The sequence below is a fragment of the Equus quagga genome, chromosome 15 (assembly GCF_021613505.1).
Source record: "Equus quagga isolate Etosha38 chromosome 15, UCLA_HA_Equagga_1.0, whole genome shotgun sequence".
Taxonomy (NCBI): Eukaryota; Metazoa; Chordata; class Mammalia; order Perissodactyla; family Equidae; genus Equus; species Equus quagga.
Window position 1 is genome coordinate 13,581,665 of NC_060281.1, and position 22,523 is coordinate 13,604,187.

General features: G+C 42.4%; 1 protein-coding gene across 2 annotated transcripts; it reads left to right on the top strand.

Annotated features, from left to right (window-relative positions):
• Positions 1–300: 300 nt before the first annotated feature.
• Positions 301–21,757, top strand: LOC124226627 (glutathione S-transferase A4-like). Of its 2 annotated transcripts, XM_046640111.1 has the most exons (8): positions 301–741; positions 842–871; positions 7,446–7,552; positions 8,700–8,751; positions 13,156–13,288; positions 14,190–14,331; positions 19,376–19,507; positions 21,474–21,757. In XM_046640111.1, the coding sequence occupies exons 1-8, from the start codon at positions 717–719 to the stop codon at positions 21,594–21,596; spliced, it is 744 nt and encodes a 247-aa protein (XP_046496067.1). In that variant the 5' UTR covers positions 301–716; the 3' UTR covers positions 21,597–21,757. The 2 variants fall into 2 exon arrangements, with proteins under 2 accessions (XP_046496067.1, XP_046496068.1); XM_046640112.1 differs by lacking the exons at positions 301–741; positions 842–871 and adding an exon at positions 6,699–7,084.
• Positions 21,758–22,523: the final 766 nt, after the last annotated feature.

Consider the following 22,523-nt stretch of genomic DNA (forward strand, 5'->3'; position numbering starts at 1 on the left):
ACGTATGCTTGGGTCTTCACTATTTTAATCCACTCACGATAGTCTCTGTCTTTTAGTTCGTGTGTTGGAGACCATTCTCATTGACAATCATTATTGATGCAATTGGATTAATATCTACCATGTTTGTAACTGTTTTCTATTTGTTGCCATTGTTATTTCTTTTTTTTTTTGTCTTCCACTCTTTTTCTGCCCTCTCTGGTTTTAATTGAGCATTTCACATGATTCCATTTTCTCTCCTCTCTTAGCATGTCAATTATAGCTCTTTTTTTAAAAAAAGAACATTTTAGTGATTGCCCTGGAATTTGCACTATATATTTACAAGTAAGTTGAGACAGCTTTCAAATAATGCTATAACCGCTTCATGGGTGGTGCAGATACTTATAACAGAGTATTCCCAGTTGCTCCCTCCCATCCCTTATAACACTGCTGTCATAGAGTTCACTTATCCATAAGCCATGCCCATCTGGTACATTGTTGCTGTTATTACTTTGGACACACTGCATTTATTTGTTTATATGTTTATCCTGCCTGTCTTCCACCCTAGAATGTAAGCACTACAGGTGCAGGAATGGGTCTGTTGTGTCTACCCTTGGAGAGCCAGGGCCTAAAACAATGCCTCGCACAGAGTGGTACTCAGTAAATATTTGTTCAGTGAGCCTGGAAATTTTGCTTTCGTCTTACTTCTGTAACTTGATGTGCTGTCTAATACACAAACAATGGATGTAAAGCGAAGCTCCAGAGGTGTGTACAGACTGGAATTCTTGTTGGCTAATCCCTTGATTGCACAAAGCTTTCAACTGGAAAGAAAAAGTCTGTAAATCCTCGTTTAATGTGCCCACAGCATTCCAGACGAGAGCAAGGCAGAGAGAAGGTGAGTGGAGAAGTTCTTGTGTTCTCTTTTTGGGCTTGGTGGGATTTTTGTGGCCAAATTTACAGTTTATAGTCGGCAATTGTTTTAACTTTGGGATTAATTTAATGACTATTATTTCTAAACTTGCCCATATCAAATAAAAGGACCGGGTCTTTTTTCTGCCAAGTAGGTCCGTAAATGAAAACAAGATAGCAAATCTAGACGAGGCCTTTTGGAGGTTTTCATTGCCTATGCATGATATGCATAACATCAGACATTGAAATGCCCCCACACCCATATCACACACTAAATGTAATTTCAGAAATTCGTGTGTAAGAGTCAAATGGTGTTTTAGTTGATTGGTTGACAGAACATGCTTAGTAGAATTTAAACCTTTATAATTTTTGAGCCATTACATTTTTTCCTCCTCAAGCAAATCTCCTATTTTTGTACACAGTTGAAAAGAACTGTGAACCGCTCACTCTGTGCCATGATACCCGAGGGTCAATTAAATCTCCTGCATGTAGTATCTTTTCCATGTGTGTTTGGAAGATTTAATCCAAATGATCTGACACTGGGGGCTTCCTCTGGGGTCCTGCATCTCCAGGGGCCTGTGCCCAGTTGAAAAGCAGGAGTCTCTCAGTCAAGCCCTGACAGGTTTTTCTAGGACTTGTCCCATTCTTTAAACAGCAACGGGCCGTGTGGTGACTCACTTTGTGGTAACTCACCAAGCAGCCTCAATGACCTGGGTAGATGAAAGTCTCTTTCTTGATTCAGGTATATATATATTTACAAAAAATTCTTTTTACTTTGAGTTCATAATAGTTTACATCGGCTCAGGTATATTTTTGACTTAAGTAAGTTTGTAGGCCTTGGGCATATAAATCACCCTCTTCTGGGTTTTGGGAACATGAATCAATCCATTAGACTCTAATGGGAAGGAAATTTAGTTTCTGAAACTGAAATATAGGGCTCTCCGGAGAAGACGCTTCCCATATGAGCTTGGAATCGAGCAACCACCTTAATCATCTTGTTACATCAGTAACTCCTAGTCGCTCCCCACCAAGGAATGTTGTTCTGCTGTTTGTGTGTAAGAATGTCCGATAAATACCTGAGCTCTTTTTTGGAGGGGCTAGTTCCATGTAGGAGATTTTCCCCGATAACCTGTCAAATCCAGCTAATTAAATATTTTGGTAATATGTCATATGTTAGAAAAATAGAAGAGAAATCATATGTAATCAATTAAAAATGGGATGTAACTTTAAAGCTATATGTAAGCTATACTTCAGAGCCTCGCTGAAAGTCTTTGTCATACTGTTAACATTGCTGTCTTCCAGCTTCAACACGTTCTTCTCTGAAGCATTATGTACTCAGACCTCAAATGCTCTCATCTCTCCAAACTAGCAGAATTAAATTTTATGAGGAAAAGAGGGTTCTGTGGGAGGGTTTTTTGTCTCAGTGACAAATTTTGGTCTGTTGGTTGTGATCCATTCTGATAGGCCATTCTGATCCATTAGAGAAACCAAAGAGAACGTTAAGGATATTCCTATTGATAATAGATCTAAAATTGACATCTTGTATTCTGGCCCCAAACATCTGCTAAAACTGGCAACCTCATAAATGAACCCCTTGAAATTTCCATTATCTAGAAAATTCAGTAGAAGCCTGCTCTAACTGAAATCGAGAAAAATGTGTGTTGTTTTGCTTAAATTATCCAGAATGACAGTTAACGTTGTCAGTAGAATTTCACCCCCACTCCCCCCAATAATTGGCTGCTTTCTTAACATGGGTGCTCAGCAGCTAGGAGCAGAGGGCAAAGAATGAAGACAAGGGAAGAGAAACAAGATCAGAAAGATTGTTAAAACTGGAAGAAACGAAGGAGATTATCGGAGTCTGAACCAACTCCTCGTTTTACAGTTTGGGAAACTGAGGCCGAGTCTGGGTCTCCCCACGCGCTGGAACCCACACGTCTGGCACTTTGTGAAACTTGGAAATCGAAGGCCTCACATCATAGGAATTCCTCTCTTAATAAGGGGTCAATAAAAATGATCTTACCTGGGGAATTTACTTATAATTCCCCCCAAATCCCTCTCCCCTTCCCTTTCTCTGTTCTTAGCCACACACACTCCAGCACTTCACCATTTGCTTTTCCTGCTTGTTAAACCTGTGCTGCAATTTGTGCCTGCTCAGCATTCCCCAGGGAAGAAAAAAACCCAGGGCCACGCACGCAGTCCCCAGGTGCAGCTGAGTTGTTTTCACTCTAGACCCAGCTTCTCAAACTTTATTTTCCTGTGCAAGTGAGTCACCTGGGGATCTTGTCTGAAATGCAGACTCTGATTCAGTAGATGTGGCCCAGGGACTGAAGCCGCGTGTCTCACCAGCTCCCAGGGGAGAATGTTGCTGGGCCCAAGTCACACTTCCGGAGAATACCTTCCACTCCTTTCAGAAGCAAATTTGACTTCTTTTCTCACGTATGAATGTTGTTGCGATCTTGAGATAAAGATGTGTGTGTGCATCTGTGTGTGTGCGTGTGTGGGGGGCATTTTTTGAGTCCTTACTGTGTTTAGCAATTTGCACACTTTGTCTTATTTCCACCTCATAACTAACCAAAATGAATTAGGAACTATCAGCCTTGGTGTACCAGTGAGGAAACTGAGGCGCAGAGAGGTGAAAAAGCTTGCTCCAGTGAGGGGTAAAGCTGAAGTTTGAACCTCGGTCTTTGTTTTTCCTGGTATCCAGGGTCTAACTCAGATACATGCTCTTCCACATTTTCTAAAAGATTTTGCGCATACCTGTTACCCAAGGACCACGCTCTGACTATCCAAAAGTCATCATCACTGCTTTCTGCTCACCCCCCTTGGCCATGCGTCCCTGGGCTCTGGGTGGGGGAGTGCAGCCCACTGCTCGCCTCAGGTGAAGCTGCACCCAGGAGAAGTGAGAGGTGGGACTCCATTCCCAGTGTCATCAGACCCAGGCGGGCAGCCTTCCTGGTGAACCAGGTTTTTTTAATTTGGGACACACCTGTTGGCCAAGATCAGCGGCACAGAAAGGAGAGCTGCAGCGATGGGCATGAGCTTGTACTCAGCTCGCCCACTTGGGTCCTGGGTCTTCCAGGAGCTGGGTTCACAGCGTTTGCATTTGGGGTGAAATCAGAAAGCACAGCTCCTCTGTTCCCTGCTGCTTCATTTTCCATGGACGGAATGAATTTTTCCATTGCACCTGTTCTTTTAAGCTTTGACAATCTACTTTTTTTTAACAATGAGATTAATTGGGTTTACTATTTGAAGCGTAATTAGACTTGGTCTTCCGTATTACCAAGCTGTGGTTTATCCAAATCTTTGTTTAAATTCATTGGAAGTCAAGGAAAAAGGATTAAAGGACTTGGTTTAGACCCTTAACCTATAATGCCATGGGACAGGGAGGGGTGGGGCTCAGACAAACAAACATACTTTCATACAGTCGTGTTATTTAATGATGGGGATATGTTCTCAGAAATGCATCGTTAGGTGATGTTGTCATTATGTGAACATTATAGAGTGTACTTCCACAGACCTAGATGGTGTAGTCTACTGCACACCTAGCTGGTGCTAATCTTATGGGACCACCATTCTGTATGTGGTCCATGGTTGACTGAAACATCATTATGTGGTGTGTGACTATATACCCATTCCTTAAGGCTCTGTTCAATTTCTGTAATACCACATTGTATTTTCATTAAACACATTTCCTTCTGACTTACCTCTTGATAGTCTGGATGTTTCCATCACCAGGTATAAGGTTTGTAAGGGTTTTGATGGCAGGAGCTACATGTTATTTATCTATGAATGCCTGGAGTGCAGAACCTAGTATGCTATCCATAGTAGGAGCTCCATAAATGATGTTGATAGAAAGAATGGAAGATTGAACACAAAAATCTTAACAAGTCTGGGAACTGGTATCTCAGTGACACGTGGAGGTAACAGCCACCATGTGTCTGGGGTAACATTGGATTGTTTCCACAGCAGATGGAAGAACTAAGAAGTGCCCCTGCCTTCAGGAGTTTGCCACCTCGTCAGAGTTTTGCAGTGTAGGATCCAGGGGGAGCAGTTGGTTTTGGAGTGTGAGACTGTAAGAGGTATTGGGCTCCCTCTGAGCGCTCAGCTACAGCTCCTCCTGGAAGGGGTTGGGGTAGGGACTACGTCCTGCTGAGGATCTTTTAACAAGCTCCAGTTGGGTCCTCCAGCATTCATCTGAGAGCCCAATTTAGAAGGCCACGCAGCTGAGGCCGAGAGATGGAGAATGGGGGCTGCTTGGCCAAAGCCAGTGATTTATGGGGCACACAAACATTTGTACAGATTTTTACAAGAAGGAGTGATTAGTTATCCTTCTATAGGCTGGTTATTACCAACAAGAGAACACAGTTTCCTTCTTTCAGACTGGAAAGGGGGCATTGCAGACCACAGTCCTGTTGACCTGAGGCGGGGTTTCCTTCATCCTCACTCTGCTCTTCTAGGGCTCTCTTGGCACCAAGGAAGCCTTGGAGGTGGTGGCCGGGTGGGGAGTGATCCTGTCCCTTGTAATCCAGCTCCAGATCCCAAAGTTACTGCCTTCAGTCTCCTATGTGCCTTGAGAATGTGCAAGGTTCGGGCAGAAGTGAAGTGGAGGAAACTGGTGGGTGCAAAGGTGTTACATAAAATTCCAAAATACGCTTCCACACAGCAGCGAGCTACAAAAATGCTCCACTTATGCTCATAATCACAAAACAAAGGCAAAAGTCACACCAGATTTTACTTTTTACATGTTTTGTATTACAATATTGAGTCCAAGTCAAATTACCAGAGTTTTAGCTCCCTTTTACAGATTTCAATTGCATTTGCAACAATCACTTACAAATCACATAAAATGAATAGACAAGCCAATGTTAGCATAAACACTCTAAGAAAACAGTAAATCCGCTCATCCTTTAAAGAAGCGTGACCCACTTGATATGGGGCAGATATTGTGGTATGTGTCTTCTCTATTACTTTATTCCATCCTGGGCCTTCACAATAACCCTCAGAGGTGGGCAGCACAACCATCCCCTCATTTTAAGGATGAAGAGACTGGGGTGGAGAGCGATGGAATGAGGTTGTACGAGAGAGGACTCATAACTCTAAAGCCCAGAGCCCCCTGCCTTTGAAAGATGAGGATAGTCACACCCCTTATTTCCGTTTGAGGACATAATGTGGATCCCGTGCCTGGCACAGAGGAGGCTGTAAGTGAGAGGGGCCAGAACCATACCTGCACCCTCAGCTTTCTCAGTGTTCATTCCCTCAGCTATGAACCCGCATTCAGGAGGTTACACCCCAAGGAGCACAGTTTCCCCCCTCACCCAGAGACTCTGCTCCCCACCTCCAAGGAAAATGCTACATTCCTCTCTGGTCCGCAGACTCTGACCACTTGTCCGGTTTAGTCCCACACCTCCGAGGGCCCGTATCGCTGCTGCCCTTTGAGTGTTGAGTCTGTGGTGCCAGCAAGAAGCTTGCCCCATTCTTGATCGTTTTAGGGTGGCATCTTGCTGCCGCTCCTTTTGTCTGAGAGATTTCACTATCAGGGCGCCAGGCACGGTGTTCGTTCCTCACTCTTGATTGGGTCTTTAGGATAAATACAGTGTCTTTTGGAGCCTCCGAGTTATGACAGTAGCCGTGTGAGGTACGGATCTCCTGAAGGCTGTCTAGAGCTGAGAGTTTTAATCTCTTTGGGTTTCAAATCACTAAGAGAATAACCAGACAGAAGAAAGACCATGCAGCCTGCATTTGAAGGGACCACTGCTTAGAAACAGATTTCTGGAGGTTTGTGGGCTTTCTGTGGGTCTTGTGACAAGGAGGTAGAAAGTACTGTTGGTTCGCTTCATTGTGGCTGTACTCGCTTTGAAACACTATGGGTCCCCGGGGGTAATGCTCTCCAGTTACAGATGAGGGCGTGAAGGCGGACACAGGTTTAGTGAATGGGCCTAAGGTTACGCAGCTTCTTGGCGGCCAGGTGGTCCTGTCTAGGTCTGCGTCTGTGCTTGTCCCAGCACTCAGGTTTTGTGACAGAAATGAAAGAGTTCCCAATTCCCACCGAACATTTCCATCCAAGCAGGCCCAGCTCCTTGCCACTGTTAAAAAAGATTTTCTTTTGCAGGGACATCCGTGAAACCATCATAGTAACTCCTGGTTCCTTTCTCAAAACATCAGAGGCAATCTCTCAAATCTACAGAACACTTTGATAGATGTAGGTTGTTCTTTCTTTTTTCTTAAATTGTACAGGAGAGTGTAAACCATTTATGTACAGCTTAAATATTAATTATAAAGACTAATTACTAATTCTGATTAAGAAATGGAACATTATTAGCATTCCAGAACCCCCCATGCCCCTCCCCAATCGCAACCTCCATTCTCCTCACCAGACATAACCAGCATCCTGCTTCTGGGATAATTATTTTCTTGCTTTTCTTCATAGTTTTGCCTCCTGTGTATGCCTTCCCAAATAATAGTTTTGTTTTGCCTGTCTTAGAGTTGTTATAAGTGGAGACACACCATACAGTGTGTGTTAATTTGTTCTTTAAACATATTCTTCCTGTTTTGCCCTTCAGAAGACCTTGAGCCAGGAGTCATGGCGGCCAAGCCCAAGCTGTGTTACTTTCGTGGCAGGGGCAGGATGGAGTCAATCCGCTGGCTGCTGGCCGCAGCTGGAGTGGAGGTCAGTTCCTGACTGGGAAAAGTAAGGAGGGTAATTTGGGAGAGATTGAAGTGGTCCTCTTCCCCCTTCAAAGTTCAGGAGGATGCTTTCAGGCTGTACCCACTCTTTCCCTTTCCAACAGTCTTCTTTGGTAAGAGTTGAAGGAGGGATCATAGTCCTCTGTTTAAGGAGGGGTTGGAAGGTAGAGCCTAGAGAGGCGTTATGGAAGCTTTATAGGGGCTGGCAAGATCATGGTGGATCGTAAGACAAAGGAGAGAGAGGAGACCCACATCTGGATCTTCCTCTTCAATGGGACCAGCTGATTTCCTGGCGGCTTTTCACCTCTGCCTTGGCTCCTCAGTCTTGTCCTACTCGTGGTTGCCAACTGGAGACGTAGGCCCGGCTGCAGTCTGGTCTCCCCTCGAACCCTCCTCTGAAAGGGCTGCCCCATGGAGCTCTTTCTTTAACTCTGAATTCCCTCTCCACTGACTTTTCCATAGATTTTCACAAGTGCTTTCGAGTTGTTTTGTTTCATGCAGGTGTAGGCTCCTTTTTCCTGTTTGAATGTCATCTCCTCCAGGGCAAGGATTCATTACCTTCTTTCTTTTGTTCACCTGATCCTACCCCCATCTCAAGGTTTAGGGGAGGAAAAAGTAACTCTTTCACACAAAAGTTTTAGAAGCTCCATCAATAAATTATGAGAACCCCGCCTCGGTCATGATCCTTGGATCCCTTTCACTGAATATGTGAGCATTAAAGAGAAATTTAATTTGTCTTGATATGGAGGGAGAATAACACAGAACAGAGAGAAGAAAGAAAAGAGAGGAAAGGGAAGAGGAGGAGTCACTGGGGAAGTTGGAGAAAAGGACAAGAGTTTGGAGAGAGGGAAGAGTTGAGGTGAAGAAAAGGAGAAATGTGGATGGGGGCTTGGGGATATCCTTTAAGTTGACAAAAACCAAAAAGGGGTGCCAATCTCATGCTAGTCTAAGCTAATCTAAACACATACTCTGTCAGCATTTTCAGCTATGTGGTAGTTGATAGTTTTGTGAATCCTTTTAAATTTTCATGCAGGAAGCCATTGGGCATTTTATATCGTGGGCATTTCTCTCTTTCTCTGTCTCTTTTTGAGGACCTGTAAGTGATAACAATGTCTTTATCCTTTATCTAGTTTGAAGAAGAATTTATTGAAACAAGAGAACAATACGAGAAGTTGCAGAAGGGTGAGCCTAGATTTATTCAATGTTATCTTATGGGGAAAAAATGAAATTTGTTTCTAGGAAGTATTCATTTCATTATAGAACACAGAGCTCTAGAGTGACAACTATTACAAAGGTGAATAGTGTGACTGCTGACATTGACTTTTTGCTGTGTCCCTGGCACAGAGCTAAATTTGTCATCTGCGATGTCTCCTTAGCCTTCGTAAAAGCTTATCAAGTAGGTATGACGCTGGCCTCAACTAGATAGGATGGCATGGGTTGACCCAGTGCCAATTGGTTCAATACTCCCCATCCCACCGAAGAAATCTTTAAAAATTCTTAAATAATGATCTAGTGGGTTGGAGGGGAGGGAACAGAAGGAAGGGAATTTTACCTAAGATATTCTCCGGTTCTCATGATTCATATCCACTTGTTCTTGGTGGTTTTAATAGATTAACAGCAAGCATTTTATCAGGTCACAATTGTAGAATCAAGACTGTAGAAATTTTATTAAATTTGGATCGAGGCAGTAGTTCTTAGTCTTTACAATTCCTCAGAAAAAATTCTCACACTTAGAGAAAAGACTAGTACTTTCATGGTACTTCTTAAACTCCTAACGACCATAATGTTATTTTCCTTATCTAAGGAAACCTGGGTGTCCTCATTTTTGCTGATAAACAGTCATGAAATTAACACAAATTATTTTTTAAGAAAGACATTCAAATACTAGTCAGCAGATCTGCCGTTTATAAACTGTATGACTTTGGGCAAGGCTTTTAGCTTGTCTACATCCTGTCTCCTGACCATAAAGTAAAAATAATCTTTATCTTCTTAGATTGCAATGTACCAGTAGATCTCATTGAATGGGGAAGGCCCACTTACTCCTTCCTCAATTCTTGTCCAGGAACTTTATTATCTGAAATCCCCATGAAGCTCTCCTTCCTCTTTGTTTCTGCCCGACTCCGTCCCAAACAAGGACAGTCACTTGTCCATGGTAGGGGTTAAATACATATGTATTGAATCAATAAATGACTGTCTCTCCGTAAACTCTCTCATGATCATTCCGTTAGGAAGTGCTCTCTAACAGCCTCTGAAATCTTCCACCCCTCCCTGAGTCTATGATGCTGCTGTCGTGCTTGGGACGCCCTCCTGGGCGTTACTGTTGTTTGTGAACAGGAGGCAGAGAGGGACCGCAAGAGAGCACTGGACCAGGAGTCAGGAGGCCCACTTCCGTTGGCTTGGCTTTCCCCCGACTGTGTGAGTTTGGGAAGTCACATTTGCCTCCCTTGGCCTCCACAGTACTGTCGTCTATAATATGAATGAATTGAACTAAATCATCTCAAAGATCCTTTCCTGTACTCTTGACCTGAGATTTTTAAAAAAAATCCATCTGAAGAAGCTCGTCCGCTCCTACAAGCAGGGGTCATTTCTAATGGACGTCTGCATCACTCTGAAGCAGCAGCACAGAGCTCAGCTTCAGATGCTCGTTTAATATTGAACAAAGGTAGAAATACCTTTAGGCCATGGCGGTTTTGCAGTCTCTCCATTAGTAATAGTACTGGTATTTCCAAAGCACAATCACAAGCTTGATCTTATTCTTACTCGAAGAAACGCAGTAAGATGGGCAGGACAGATACTGTTGCAGATCAGAAAATAGGCTCATGGAAGTCAGAGACTTGCCTAAAGTCATCCAGCTAGACAGGGTCCCTGGCTCCCTGGAAAGCTGTCACGGGTTCCTCAGTGGTATTCTCCCACCATCTTCCACTGCCTCTCGTTGAGTCAGGTAGGAGCAGTAGAGGATGTTGGGGAAATTAACTGTGGCCTTTGCCAATGCACTGGTGAGGTCTGATTCCTAGTCTGGGTAAAGATCCTTATTCTCAGAATGCACAGGTGTGAATGAAATGAAAAGCCTGCTCATTTCCTCAAGATCCCATGAGAAGAGCACTATTTGTAGGGTGTCTTTGAATGCATTATTCGTATAGGCAGTCGCTCACAAAGAAGAGAATTTGATTTTACTGAACATTGGTTATTGATGGTATGTGATGTTTTACTTATGTTTTCTCATTTCATCCTTTTAAAATCCTGCTATGTAGATATTATTAATATTTTAGGGAAAAGGAAGCTGAAGCTCAGATAAGTCATTTGCTTAAAAGTCACATGGCTGGAAAGGGCTAAACCTGGCATTCAGACCCAAGTTTGCCAGCATTCTTGTTGTGATGTCCTGATGCTGTGCAGACCTAGACTGATACCTCTTGTACTTTTTAAAGATTCAGATTTTTTAAAGAATTTACTCTACCCCTGAATCAGGACATCTGGGAGATAGGGTGAGTATTTTTAACAACGTGGCTCCCCCAGATGATTCTTATTGACCCTGAACTTTGGGAACCAGAGCGCCTATACTATGACATAATCATAGTAAATGTAGAAAGCCTTAAATGATCACGATTAACCAACCCATAAAAATGCATGAAACCATCAAGAAAATCTCAGATTTTCCGTGAAGCAAATGGTAGGCATTTCCTCAACAGCTGGAGTCTTTAACTCCCCACTTTGTATTTAGAATCTTGTGTATAATATAGTCTATTCTCTGGTGGTCTCTTACTTACTCGACCAATACTGATTTAGACCCTTTGCTGTTCCCCTCCTAAATAATTATTTTCATTTTTTATTCCAGCTCATCTTATTAATTCGTAGTTAGAGTGCTAAGATCGTCCTTGTTTTGGTAGTTTCCTTACTTTTACCCTAATGCTATAGTTGAATATTTGCTATCCTGTTCTGGTTCTATCCATCGGTCTCCCTAGTCTGTGGCTTGTGTCCCCTTTCTCCCTTTTTTCTTTTTTCAAGTATGAGAGCCTTCTCGAGGATTTCTTGTAATGGAGGGCTTTTAGTTACAAATTCCCTTAACTTTTGTTTGTCTGGAAAAGGTTTAATTTCTCCCTCATATCTGAAGGAAATTCTTGCTGGATAGAGTATTCTTGGCTGAAGGTTTTTATCCTTTAAAGCTTTGAATGTATCACTCCATTCTCTCCTAGCTTGTAGGGTTTCTGTAGAGAAATCCACTGACAGTCTGATAGAGGCTCCTTTATAGGTTATTCTCTTTTTTTTCCTTACTTCCCTGAGTATTCTTTCCTTATCATTCCTATTTGCCAACTTTACTATTATGTGCCTTGTGCTGGGTCTTTTTACATTGACAAATCTAGGAGATCTAAAACCCTCCTCTACACACATTTCTCCGTTGATCCCTAGATTTGGGAAGTTCTCTTCAATAATTTTGTTAAGCACACTTTCTGCTCCATTTTCCTTTTCCATATTCTCAGGAATTCCTATGATCCTTATGTTCTTACTCCTCATTGAATCCATTATCTCTCGGAGATTTTCCTCATTTTTTTAAATTCTTAGTTCTCTTTCTTCCTCTGTCTGGCGCCATTCAGCCTGTCTGTCCTCGATTATGCTGATTTGCTCCTCTATATTGTCTACCTGGGCATTCAGGGAATCCGTATTCTGTTTTATCTGGTCCATTGTGTTTTTCATCTCAAGTAATTCTGTTCGATTCTTCTTTATGATTTCAATCTCTTTTGTGAAGTAACTCCAGAACTCGGCTTGTTTCTCTTTCTCTCTACCTCATTGAGTTTTTTGATTATAGCTGCTCTGAATTCATTGTCACTTAGTTTACCTAATTCCAAGTCCTCAGGACTTAATTCTGTGTTTTTATTGTTTTCCTTCTGGTCTGGGGCTTTTATAAACTGCTGGATGGTAGAGGAGCGGTTTTTTCTCATGGTGGTAGAATTCAGTTGCAGTTACAGCCTGTCGCCACTAGATGGGGTCGAGAGTGGCGTGTTAGCTCTCCGCCTTCGGGCAAGATGGCTGCGCCCACTGGCTTTGCTGTGGGGGAGGGGCTGTTACTCACACGCGCTGGTCTGGGTTCAGCTCAGTTCTGTTCTCTGGTCTCCCAAGGCCCTTGATTTATAGGGTCCCCGTGGACGGAAGCTTTCCCCCCCGTCAGCGGGTCTCCACTGAATCAGCGGCAGGAGTCCTGGATGATCCCCCGGTGGCGCGGCCCCTCCCCCGCTCCTTCCCGACCCACGCCCCAGCGATCGCAGACTCTAGGGGAGGGAGCGATGTTCTCTCCTACCGTTCCAGCGCCTCCGAAGGTGTAAAGCTAGGTTTATGATCTCCTCCTTCTTGGTATTGTAGGTCTCTAACGAGCTGGCATTATGTTTATTCTCTGAAATTCAGTTCTTCCAATCTTTTGTTGTATTTTGGAGGGGAGAGAATCCCGGGTCAGCTCACCCCGCCATTTTGCTCCCTTTAACTCCCCACTTTGGATGAAACTAGAAATCACTCAATGAAATTAGAAGTGAACCCTCCTGCAGGCTCACCACAGCCAGGGAAGGAGAGCATCTCAACCTCTCTTTGCTTGAACCATAGATGGACGCTTGCTTTTCGGCCAAGTGCCTCTGGTTGAAATGGACGGAATGGTGCTGACGCAGACTAAAGCCATCCTCAGCTACCTTGCTGCCAAGTATGACTTGTATGGGAAAGACCTGAAGGAGAGAGTCAGGTACCAGAGTGTTCACGCCTCTACTTGATTCTTTTCCAGGCTCTGTCGTCCTACACCAGCTAAGACCTAGTTCAGGTGCAGCCTTTCAGCCTGGACTCTGGGGAGGAGGCAAGAGGAATGAACAAAGGGGAGAGGACCTTGCTACACCCGGCACGTCTTGTGCAGAGCTCTGAATAAATACTCCAGATCTCCCCTCCTAGGGGTTTGCAGTCAACATTCTCATAATCTCCCCTCACTCCTAAGAAAATGTCTTCACATAAGATAACCTGGTAAACTTTTCTACATGAAGGTAGACATGAATGACTCAGCAAACAAATACATATTGAGCATTGTAGCAACGATCTACGACCACAAATAATGCCATATAACATATCTTCTTGAAACACAGTGACTTAAATCAGCAAGCATTTCTTTTTGCTCCCCAGACTATGAGTCATCTGGGTGGTCAGCATATCTGGGCCAGGCTTGACTTATCTTGGCTGGTCTCACTCATACGTCTGGTCAACTAGTAGTCAGCCACGAGGCTCTGGTTTTGGCTATTGGCTGATGATTGGTTGGGAGGCAAATGGACCATGTGTTTCTCATCCTCTCATCCTGAGCTTGTTCTCGTGGCAACTAGGCAGGGTTCTAAGAGAGAGAGGGAAAGCACACAAGGCCTCAACTTAGAGGTACTCAATCCTTTCACATATTCCTTTTTTCAATAAACATTTCCAGAGACCCTACTGTACTGTGGTCTTCTGGCTGGTACTGGTTCCAGAAATCATTCCTAAGCATGGAAGCTTGGGGGAGAGGGAATCAAGTTATTTGCCCCAGTATCCATTTATACCATACAAGTGGCAGATTAGGGAACTCCATACTCAAAGATTCCTCTCGGAATGAGAGTCCCATGTTGACTTGTCAGGGTCGACATGTACGCTGATGGCACCCTGGACCTCATGATGATGATTGCTCTGGCTGCATTTAAAACCCCTGGGGAGAAAGAGGAGAATCTTGCTTTAGTCGTGAAGAAAGCTAAAACTTCTTACTTCCCTGCCTTTGAAAAGGTAAGCTATAAGGTTCTGGGACTTTTACATTTTCTGTTACTGATAAGAATATTTAAAGAGTGAATGTCTGAAAAGACAGAAGCAATGTTAGAGCTTTACTGCATTTGGACCAAAACTTAAATAAGGATTCCAGACATGCATAATTATGGAACCTTCAACAAGACAGGATTGCAATAAACCAAGTTCAATGAAAGGATACGGCATTTCTATTCTGATTTTTAAAATAAGCCATCAGCCCAAGGCCTCACCACCTCCAATTCACTGCGTCTGTCAGATATTTCTTTGGGTTTAATACTGTAGACTAATCATGGCTCACGCAAAAGACGAACTCTCTTAAAGTTACAGTTTTTCTGAAGTCGTCTTGGAGTGAATACTAATGACAAAAGTCTCGTCCGTACATCTTGTGAGGTTCCAGACACTAAAGGACAGCCTGTGACAGGATGAGAAAGTCCGTTAGCACAGAGTTCCGTAGCTAAATGTTTGCAGGGCAAAAGAATTCTGTGGTATTTATCTTCAGTCTTAGCCTGGGGAAACAATGATCACTTAATAACTATAATTAAGGGTTCTGCTAGGACCTCACAGTATTAGACAAGCTCAAGCAGTTCGTGTTTATTTGGGAACAATGTACAATGTTGTTGAAACACCTTCCATCTAAAAAAATTAATATGATTATTTGAGTCACAGAGTTAAAGTTATAGAGCTAAAGAGTGCTTTATCATAGCACAGCCTTTGAAATCTGTGTGCCTGATCCAGTACTTCCCAAGACTTTTAAAATCACTTGTTTGTTCAAATCAGGATCAAATTCAAGTTCATTCATTGTAATTAGTCAGTTACATGTCTTCAGCCTCTTTTCATCTGTAAGGTGTCTCTTTGTTCTCTCTTTTTCCTCTTGCATTTGTCATATCCAGTTTCCCACAGTCTGGGATTTTATCAATTGTGACATACACACTTATTCTCTAGGTTTCCTGTCAACTGGAAATTAGCATTAGAAGCTTGGTCGGGTTCAGGTTTGATGATTTAGGCCAGACTTTCACAGGGAGTGCTGCGTAGGTCATTGGAAAGCACACGTTGTCTGGTTGTCACTCTTCTTGTGACGTTAACATGATTGATGATCAATGTCTAGACCCACAGATTTATTAGTGGGTGCAAAGTGTTCACATCCCAATCCTGTTCGTCTCTCTCCACTTATTAGCTGGAATACTTTCAACACAATGAATCTTCCCCACATAATATATTTGGTCACCCTGGGGTATGGTTGATATAGGAAAGGAGGATAAATGCTTTTTTACTTTTTATTCACCACTTTTCAAAATGTGTTAGTTATCTGGCATCTTCAAAGGAGACCAATGAGTTTATTAATTTTTTTATTCCTGTTTTTATTCTTTAAATAATGTTAGGATACTATTTACTTATTAAGTACTTTATGAGAAGCAGATACTCATTATATAAAAAAGGGGACAATACAGAAATGTAGAACATGAAAGAAATAAATCGCTACTACTCTTAGCACCAAAAGATAAATGTCAGTTATTTTCATGTATTTCCTTCCAGTCTTTTCACTATAAATAAATTTTTATTTACTTTCAGATTTTTGTATGATCCACTTATACTGAAGATAATTCCACCTGTTATTCTATTATTTTAAATATTTTCAAAAGCAGAACCTACCACTTGATACTAACAAATGTCAATACTTTTGTTTTCTTGCTTACAAATGTTTTTTGTCTCCTTAAAACAAATCTATACGGATGGCTGAAATCTCCTTTGGACTGTACCCAAATATTATATCCCTTCCTTTCTCCCTCTCTGAGGCAACCACTTTTAGGAATTTGACGCAGATTAGTTCTGTCCATTTTTAAAACAGAGACTTGGCTCTGAGTTGTTTAAAAAATTTTTACATAAGTGGATCCTAAAACATTTTTACATACACAGTACCATACTGTAAGTTTATTGTCCAATTCCTTTTTTCAATCAACCCTATATTTTCGAGTCATATAGACAAATGTTTTATCATTACTAATATATTTACATTTACTTCTTTCATTTTATTCTGTTTTCCGTTTGCAAATACAAAGCTTTTCTTTGTCGTTCCCTTCCTTCCTTTTCTCCGTCCTGTTAGCTTGATCAGATTTTCTTTATTCCCAATCTTTCTTCTAATGGTTTGGAAGATAAACATTTTTTTCTTAAACTATGAGTGACTGTCCTCCTCTCAATAAGACAAGGCTTTAACTTCCCTCCAAACTTCTCCCGTCTTCTTCTTTTTATGTTTTTGTTGAGTAATATTTTAGATACAACTTGATTTTATACTCCTTCAATGTCTTTTTTGTTTTGTTTTTTTGGTGAGGAAGATTGTCCCTGAAATAACAGCTGTGCCAGTCTTCCTCTATTTTGTATGTGGGATGCTGCCACAGCATGGTGGGATCCCAAACTGTGAACCCTGGGCTGCTGAAGCAGAGTGCGCGAACTTAACCACTACGCCACTGGGCCAGCCCTACACCCTTTTTTTTTTGACAGTCAAGACTTATGTAGACGTGTTAAGGGATTTCTTTGTTCACCATTGCTCCTTGCCTCTCATGGCTTCCTTCTGGGCATATTTTCCTTCTACATGAAGAGTATTTTTCAGAGTTTTTTCAGGAAGGGTCTGTAAGTGTTTAGCTCTTTCAGTCTCTGTCAGAAAATATCTTCATTTTACCTTTACTCTTAAATAATTATTTAGATGGTTATAGAATTCTAGATTAATAATTATTTTCCTTAATGCTTTGAAGATATTATTACCAATGTCTTGTGGCCTTGATTGCCACTGTTTAGGAGTCTGCTATTAGTGTGGTTATTTTTCCTGTGGTGGTGCTGTATTGATGTTTTTTAGACTTTATCTGATATACTTTCAATGCTGTGTGTTCACTTCTGGATTTGTTTTTATTAATCTGCTTCGAGTTCCTTTTCAGTCTGAAGATTCTCCCTCTTTTTAAAGATTTCAAGAAATTCCTCCACCAAATAACTCTTGAAGATGGCTTCTTCCCTGTTCTCTCTCTCTCTTTTTTTTTCCCTGAGGAAGATTAACCCTGAGCTAACATCTGCCAATCCTCCTCTTTTTCTGAGGAAGACTGGCCATGAGCTAACATCCATGCCCATCTTCCTCTAATTTATATGTGGGACACCTACCACAGCATGGCTTGTCAAGCAGTGCCACGTCCGCACCCGGGATCCGAACCAGCGAACCCTGGGGCCGCCGAAGCAGAACATATGCACTTAACCACTGAACCACCCAGCTGGCCCCTCCCTCTTCTCTCTATGCTATCCTCCTGGGCTCCTGGTACATACATGTTGGAGCTTCATTCTGTTTTCCGTGTGTCTTAACTTCTCTTTCATATTTTCAGTATCTTTATTTCTGTGGGTTTCCTCAGATCTATCTGCCAAATGCCTGATATTCTTTTTCAACTTCTCCATTGAGTATTTTTCTTTTTTTTGAGGAAGATTAGCCCTAAGCTAACATCTGCTGCGAATCCTCCTCCTTTTGCTGAGGAAGATTGGCCCTGAGCTAACATCCGTGCCCATCATCCTCTACTTTATATGTGGGACGCCTACCACAGCATGGCCTGCCAAGCAGTGCCATGTCCACACCCGGGATCCGAACCGGCAAACCCCGGGCCGCTGAAGTGGAATGTGGGAACTTAACCGCTGAGCCACGGGGCCAGCCCCTCCATTGAGTATTTTTATATCGTTTGTATATTTCATTTCAAAGTTTTTGCTTCTAGTCTTTTCAAATCCATATGCGTATTTTCCCCACATGCCTTTCTTTTCATTATCTCTTTGAACATTTTAAACATTTTTAACTCCTTAAAGAGTTCACTCTTATTTTTGGCTCTATGGCTCAAAATTCTCCCTTTTTGTAAGACTATTTCCTTGGTCTCATGGAGGAGTTGTCTCATGTACAAATGACATAATGTTTAATTTGTAGCAGTGAGCTTGTCTTCAGCAGGAATAACCATATATTTGATGCATTTGATATATTTCATTGACTGTTTTAGTCTTCACAGTTACTAGAGTACTCCTTGGCTGGGATACTCTAGAATTCACTGATTCTTGACATTTTTTTCACTCATACTGATGCGGGCTCGGCAAGCCGAGGAGTTGAAAGAAAGATTTCTTGCATTCTCAAGGTCTGGCAGTAGTGCTCTTTTATTCAGAGAATAGCATGGAGTAGCATGGGGACAGAACCCATGGGCAGTAAGAGCTGCAATGGGTTGAGGGTGAGGCTAAACTTACAAGGCGTAGGTAGGTGAGTTATTTCTTTACAAGACAAAGGAAAGATCATGTAAAAAAGTCGTTAAAATGGTATCAGTGCAGGTGGGGTCTGGTTATTGGGTGGTCCTGTAACTTTAGATAAGAATCAGATCGGATCAGATCAGGACATCCTATGCTTCCCAGAGATTGATATAGATCAGTATGTAGGGCAGGACCCCTTGGGCTTCTCCCTGGGGCAGCTTGATCCTCATCACATACTAACATGTATTTTTATTCTTGTATGTATCACAGGAAGAAATGTGGTCCTGGATTTATCTTGTTCCTTATTTACGGAGTCAGTCCGTATTTGTACATCTGCTACTCAAAGCAGCACTTGAGGAATTTTTACATTCACTTTTCAATGGGTAGTAGAAAGGCACAGGTTTGGGCTTCTGGCATCTCATTGGTGACATATTCCCACCTGCGGTGTAATAGCCAGGTTCTAGCTAACCATGACCTCTGTGTCTCCCCTTACTGGTGGGGACAGTTTTACTTAACCAGCTCCAGGCTTACAAGACAGAACTCTGTTCCACCACTTTACCTCAAGAAAATCACTAACAAATTTCCCAAAAGATTGTGCCAATTTACAGCAAAGTGTAAGAGTGTTGGTTTCATCTTGTCAGCATTCTTGGAGATTATCAAGAAGAAAATTCTTGAGTGAATTTGATCTGTACAAAAGATTTTGTGCTTTTGTAAGTGTTTACCCAGCAAAATAGTCTTTATATTTATTCGATACTCTTTGCTATTTTCCTTTCTGTAGATTTTGAAAGACCATGGCGAGGATTTTCTTGTTGGCAACAAATTCAGTTGGGCAGACGTACAACTGTTAGAAGCTATTTTAATGGTGGAAGAACTCGATGCTTCTGTTCTTTCTGACTTCCCTCTGCTAAAGGTAGTGTGTGAACAGCCACACAAAGCCCAGGAAGCAATGAATAGAGACAAAGACTTCAGCAAAATATGCCTCCAGGTCAATCTCAAAAGAAACTTCAGAAGAGCGTTTTAAGAATCATTACTTTTATTCATTTGTATAACTTTCTTTTCCTTACACTATAGGATCGTGAGGAAATAAAACCTCATGAAGGGAGAAAGAATAGGTTATTTTGGTTTGTAGCATAAACATTTAGTGTTTTCCATGTTTTAGTGCTTTGAGTGGTTTTTCCTGAAGAAGCAAGGCTGAGAAGTCTGTCCTTGTTGCTTCCCTCCCCAGCTCCCACTAGACAACTCTGCACCCCACTCCCCCAATCCCTCTGATGCCAAAGCCCCCGCGAAGTCTGTCGATTGTTCAGAGCTTCTGCTTGGGTGGCGCTGCCTGCCTCTTGCTTCATTGCCCATCCTCAAGCCACTCTCTCTGAATCCTGCCACTGCCACTCCTCGCCTGGCCTCTATTCCACTTCCTTAGAAACATTGTATTTAATAGGTGACCACAGGTTTTGTCGTTTAAGAACGGCATTTTTTCTTATTACAAAAGAAATTCAATATACAACCTAAATTAGACATTTCTATAAACCAAAAAAAGAAAAGAAAAAGACCTAAGCAGCCAAATGTTGTTACATTAGACTCTGACCTATTATTTTACATTTTTTTCCCCCAAATAAGGTGATGCTAAGTATTGTTTCGTGGCCTGCTTTTAACATCTTTTTCAATGATCATAAATATATTTACATGTCAACAAATATTCTTCTGCCATATCATTTTATTGGATTTTATTTTCATTGGGCAGTCGTCACATCTTTCTGAAAAATCAGAACTATAGAAAGAGGGTATAAATTGAGAAATCTCATTCCCACCATGGCTCTCCCACCTTCCTGCCTGTATCATCACTTTTATTATTTATTTATTTATTTATTTATTTTTGAGGACAATTAGCCCTGAGCTAACATGTGCTTCAATCCTCCTCTTTTTGCTGAGGAAGCCTGGCCCTGAGCTAACATCCATGCCCATCTTCCTCTACTTTATATGTGGGACGCCTACCACAGCATAGCTTGCCAAGTGGTGCCATGTCCACACCCGGGATCCGAACCAGTGAACCCGGGATCCGAACTGGCGAACCCCGGCCCGCCAAAGCGGAACATGTGAACCTAACCACTGTGCCCCTGGGCTGGTCCATAATCACATTTATTAGTTTCCTGTGTATCCTTCCAGTGTTCCTATTTATGCAGATATGAGGAAATGTGAATATATATTTATTTCCTCACTTTTTTTACACAAAACAGAAAATAGTATATATTCTGTTCTGCCCTGGGCTTTTTTTTTAATCAAACAATGCGTTCTAGAGATCTTTCCCTGTCAATACAGGGCCCTTCCTCTTTCCCTTTATATATAATATCATTTTAAATTCCCGGCTTATATTTCTTGCAGGGTTGTACCATAATATACATAATCAACTTTCTTTTCTTGGAAACCTATGTTTCCTAAGTTAACATCTGTTGCCAATCTTGCTCTTTTTGCTTGAGAAAGATTGGCCCCAAGCTATCATCTGTGCCAATCTTCCTCTATTTTGTATGTGGGATGCTGCCACATCATGGCTTGATGAGCAGTGTGTTGGTCCATGCCTGGGATCCGAACTGGCAAACCCTGGGCCACTGAAGCGGAACGTACGCACTTAACTGCTGCACCACCGGGCCAGACCCGGACAGTGATTTTTAATAAGATAGCTTAACTCATCCTAAACACACCAGCGAGTGTATTACCCTTCCCAGGAACATCCAGCCAACATGTGCTGAGTGATTAAGTCAAATTCAGCACCCTGGGCTCCATAAACTGCCAGTCTAAACATCCTCCTTTCATGACAAAGTTTTGATTTTTCTTGAAGCTTGTGATTTTTCTTGAGGCCCTGATTTTACCATTTCTCATTTTAGGCATTTAAAACAAGAATCAGCAGCATTCCTACAATTAAGAAGTTCCTGCAGCCTGGGAGTCAGAGGAAGCTGCCCCCGGATAGCCACTATGTGAAAACAGTCAGGAAGGTTCTGCAGTTGTGATGGCTGCAGGCCTTGTGATGGCAGCAGGAATGATCCAGTCGCAGCATCAGCATGTGCCGCCAATCAAAGCAAACCGTAGATCTTAGGAGTAAAATGTCTGGAAAGAAGAAAACCACATGGCCATCAATAGCAAATCGCATTAAATGCAATATGAAACCGTTCTGATGGGTGAAATTTTTTTAAGCTTGTCAGTCGTGGAGGATGGTTACAACTTTTGTGAAATCATTGTTCTGTGTAAATAAATCGGAGGCTGATATATTTAGGGTGGTGGCCTACATAGGGCACTGTTCTTGCCATCTGCATCAAGATGGGCACCAGTGGGGGAAGAGGGAGCAGAGACTTTAGGGGGCATGTTCTCTCCAACACCCACCCTGATGCTGAGGACTTGGGAAAGAAAAACGGGGGCAAAGGGCAAATCAGGAGCATGATGATGGCCGACACTAGTAAATCCAAAGGGGAAATGTGGGGGACAGACAATGTCCAGGGAATACCATTTTGAGACCCTGAAAAAAATCTTAGACAATTAGACACCCCTATTCCACCTAGCATAGCCACCAAGACTGGGTTTTGCTTTGGTGAAACAATTCCAAGTAGCATTGAGACTGAGATATAACCGATGACTCTTCATGCAAACTGACCCAAGAGTCCCTAGCCTTGATATAGTTTCTTGAAAGATAACTGTTGTGTTCCAAAGTCGTGTGATTTGGAGCTCAGCTCCGCATCAGGGCTGTTTGGTGGGGGATGGAGGGGCTGACCTGGTGAAGGGGCAGCTCTTCAGGGTGATGTTACAGGCACAACTGTGGTTCCCAGTGGTCTCTGGTCTGGACCGGGGCTCCTGCCAACGGCTTGGGGTCCACGACTCTCCCAGTTCCACCCTGCTCCCGGGAAATCCTGCCCAGGCTGGCTGAGTGTGTATCCGTGAAAATG

Coding starts and splice junctions, on each gene's coding strand:
- LOC124226627 (XM_046640111.1), top strand. CDS start 717: ATGGATGTAAAGCGAAGCTCCAGAG. Junction 742..841: donor TGTAAAGCGAAGCTCCAGAG/GTGTGTACAGAC, acceptor ATGTGCCCACAG/CATTCCAGACGAGAGCAAGG. Junction 8,752..13,155: donor ATACGAGAAGTTGCAGAAGG/GTGAGCCTAGAT, acceptor CTTGAACCATAG/ATGGACGCTTGCTTTTCGGC.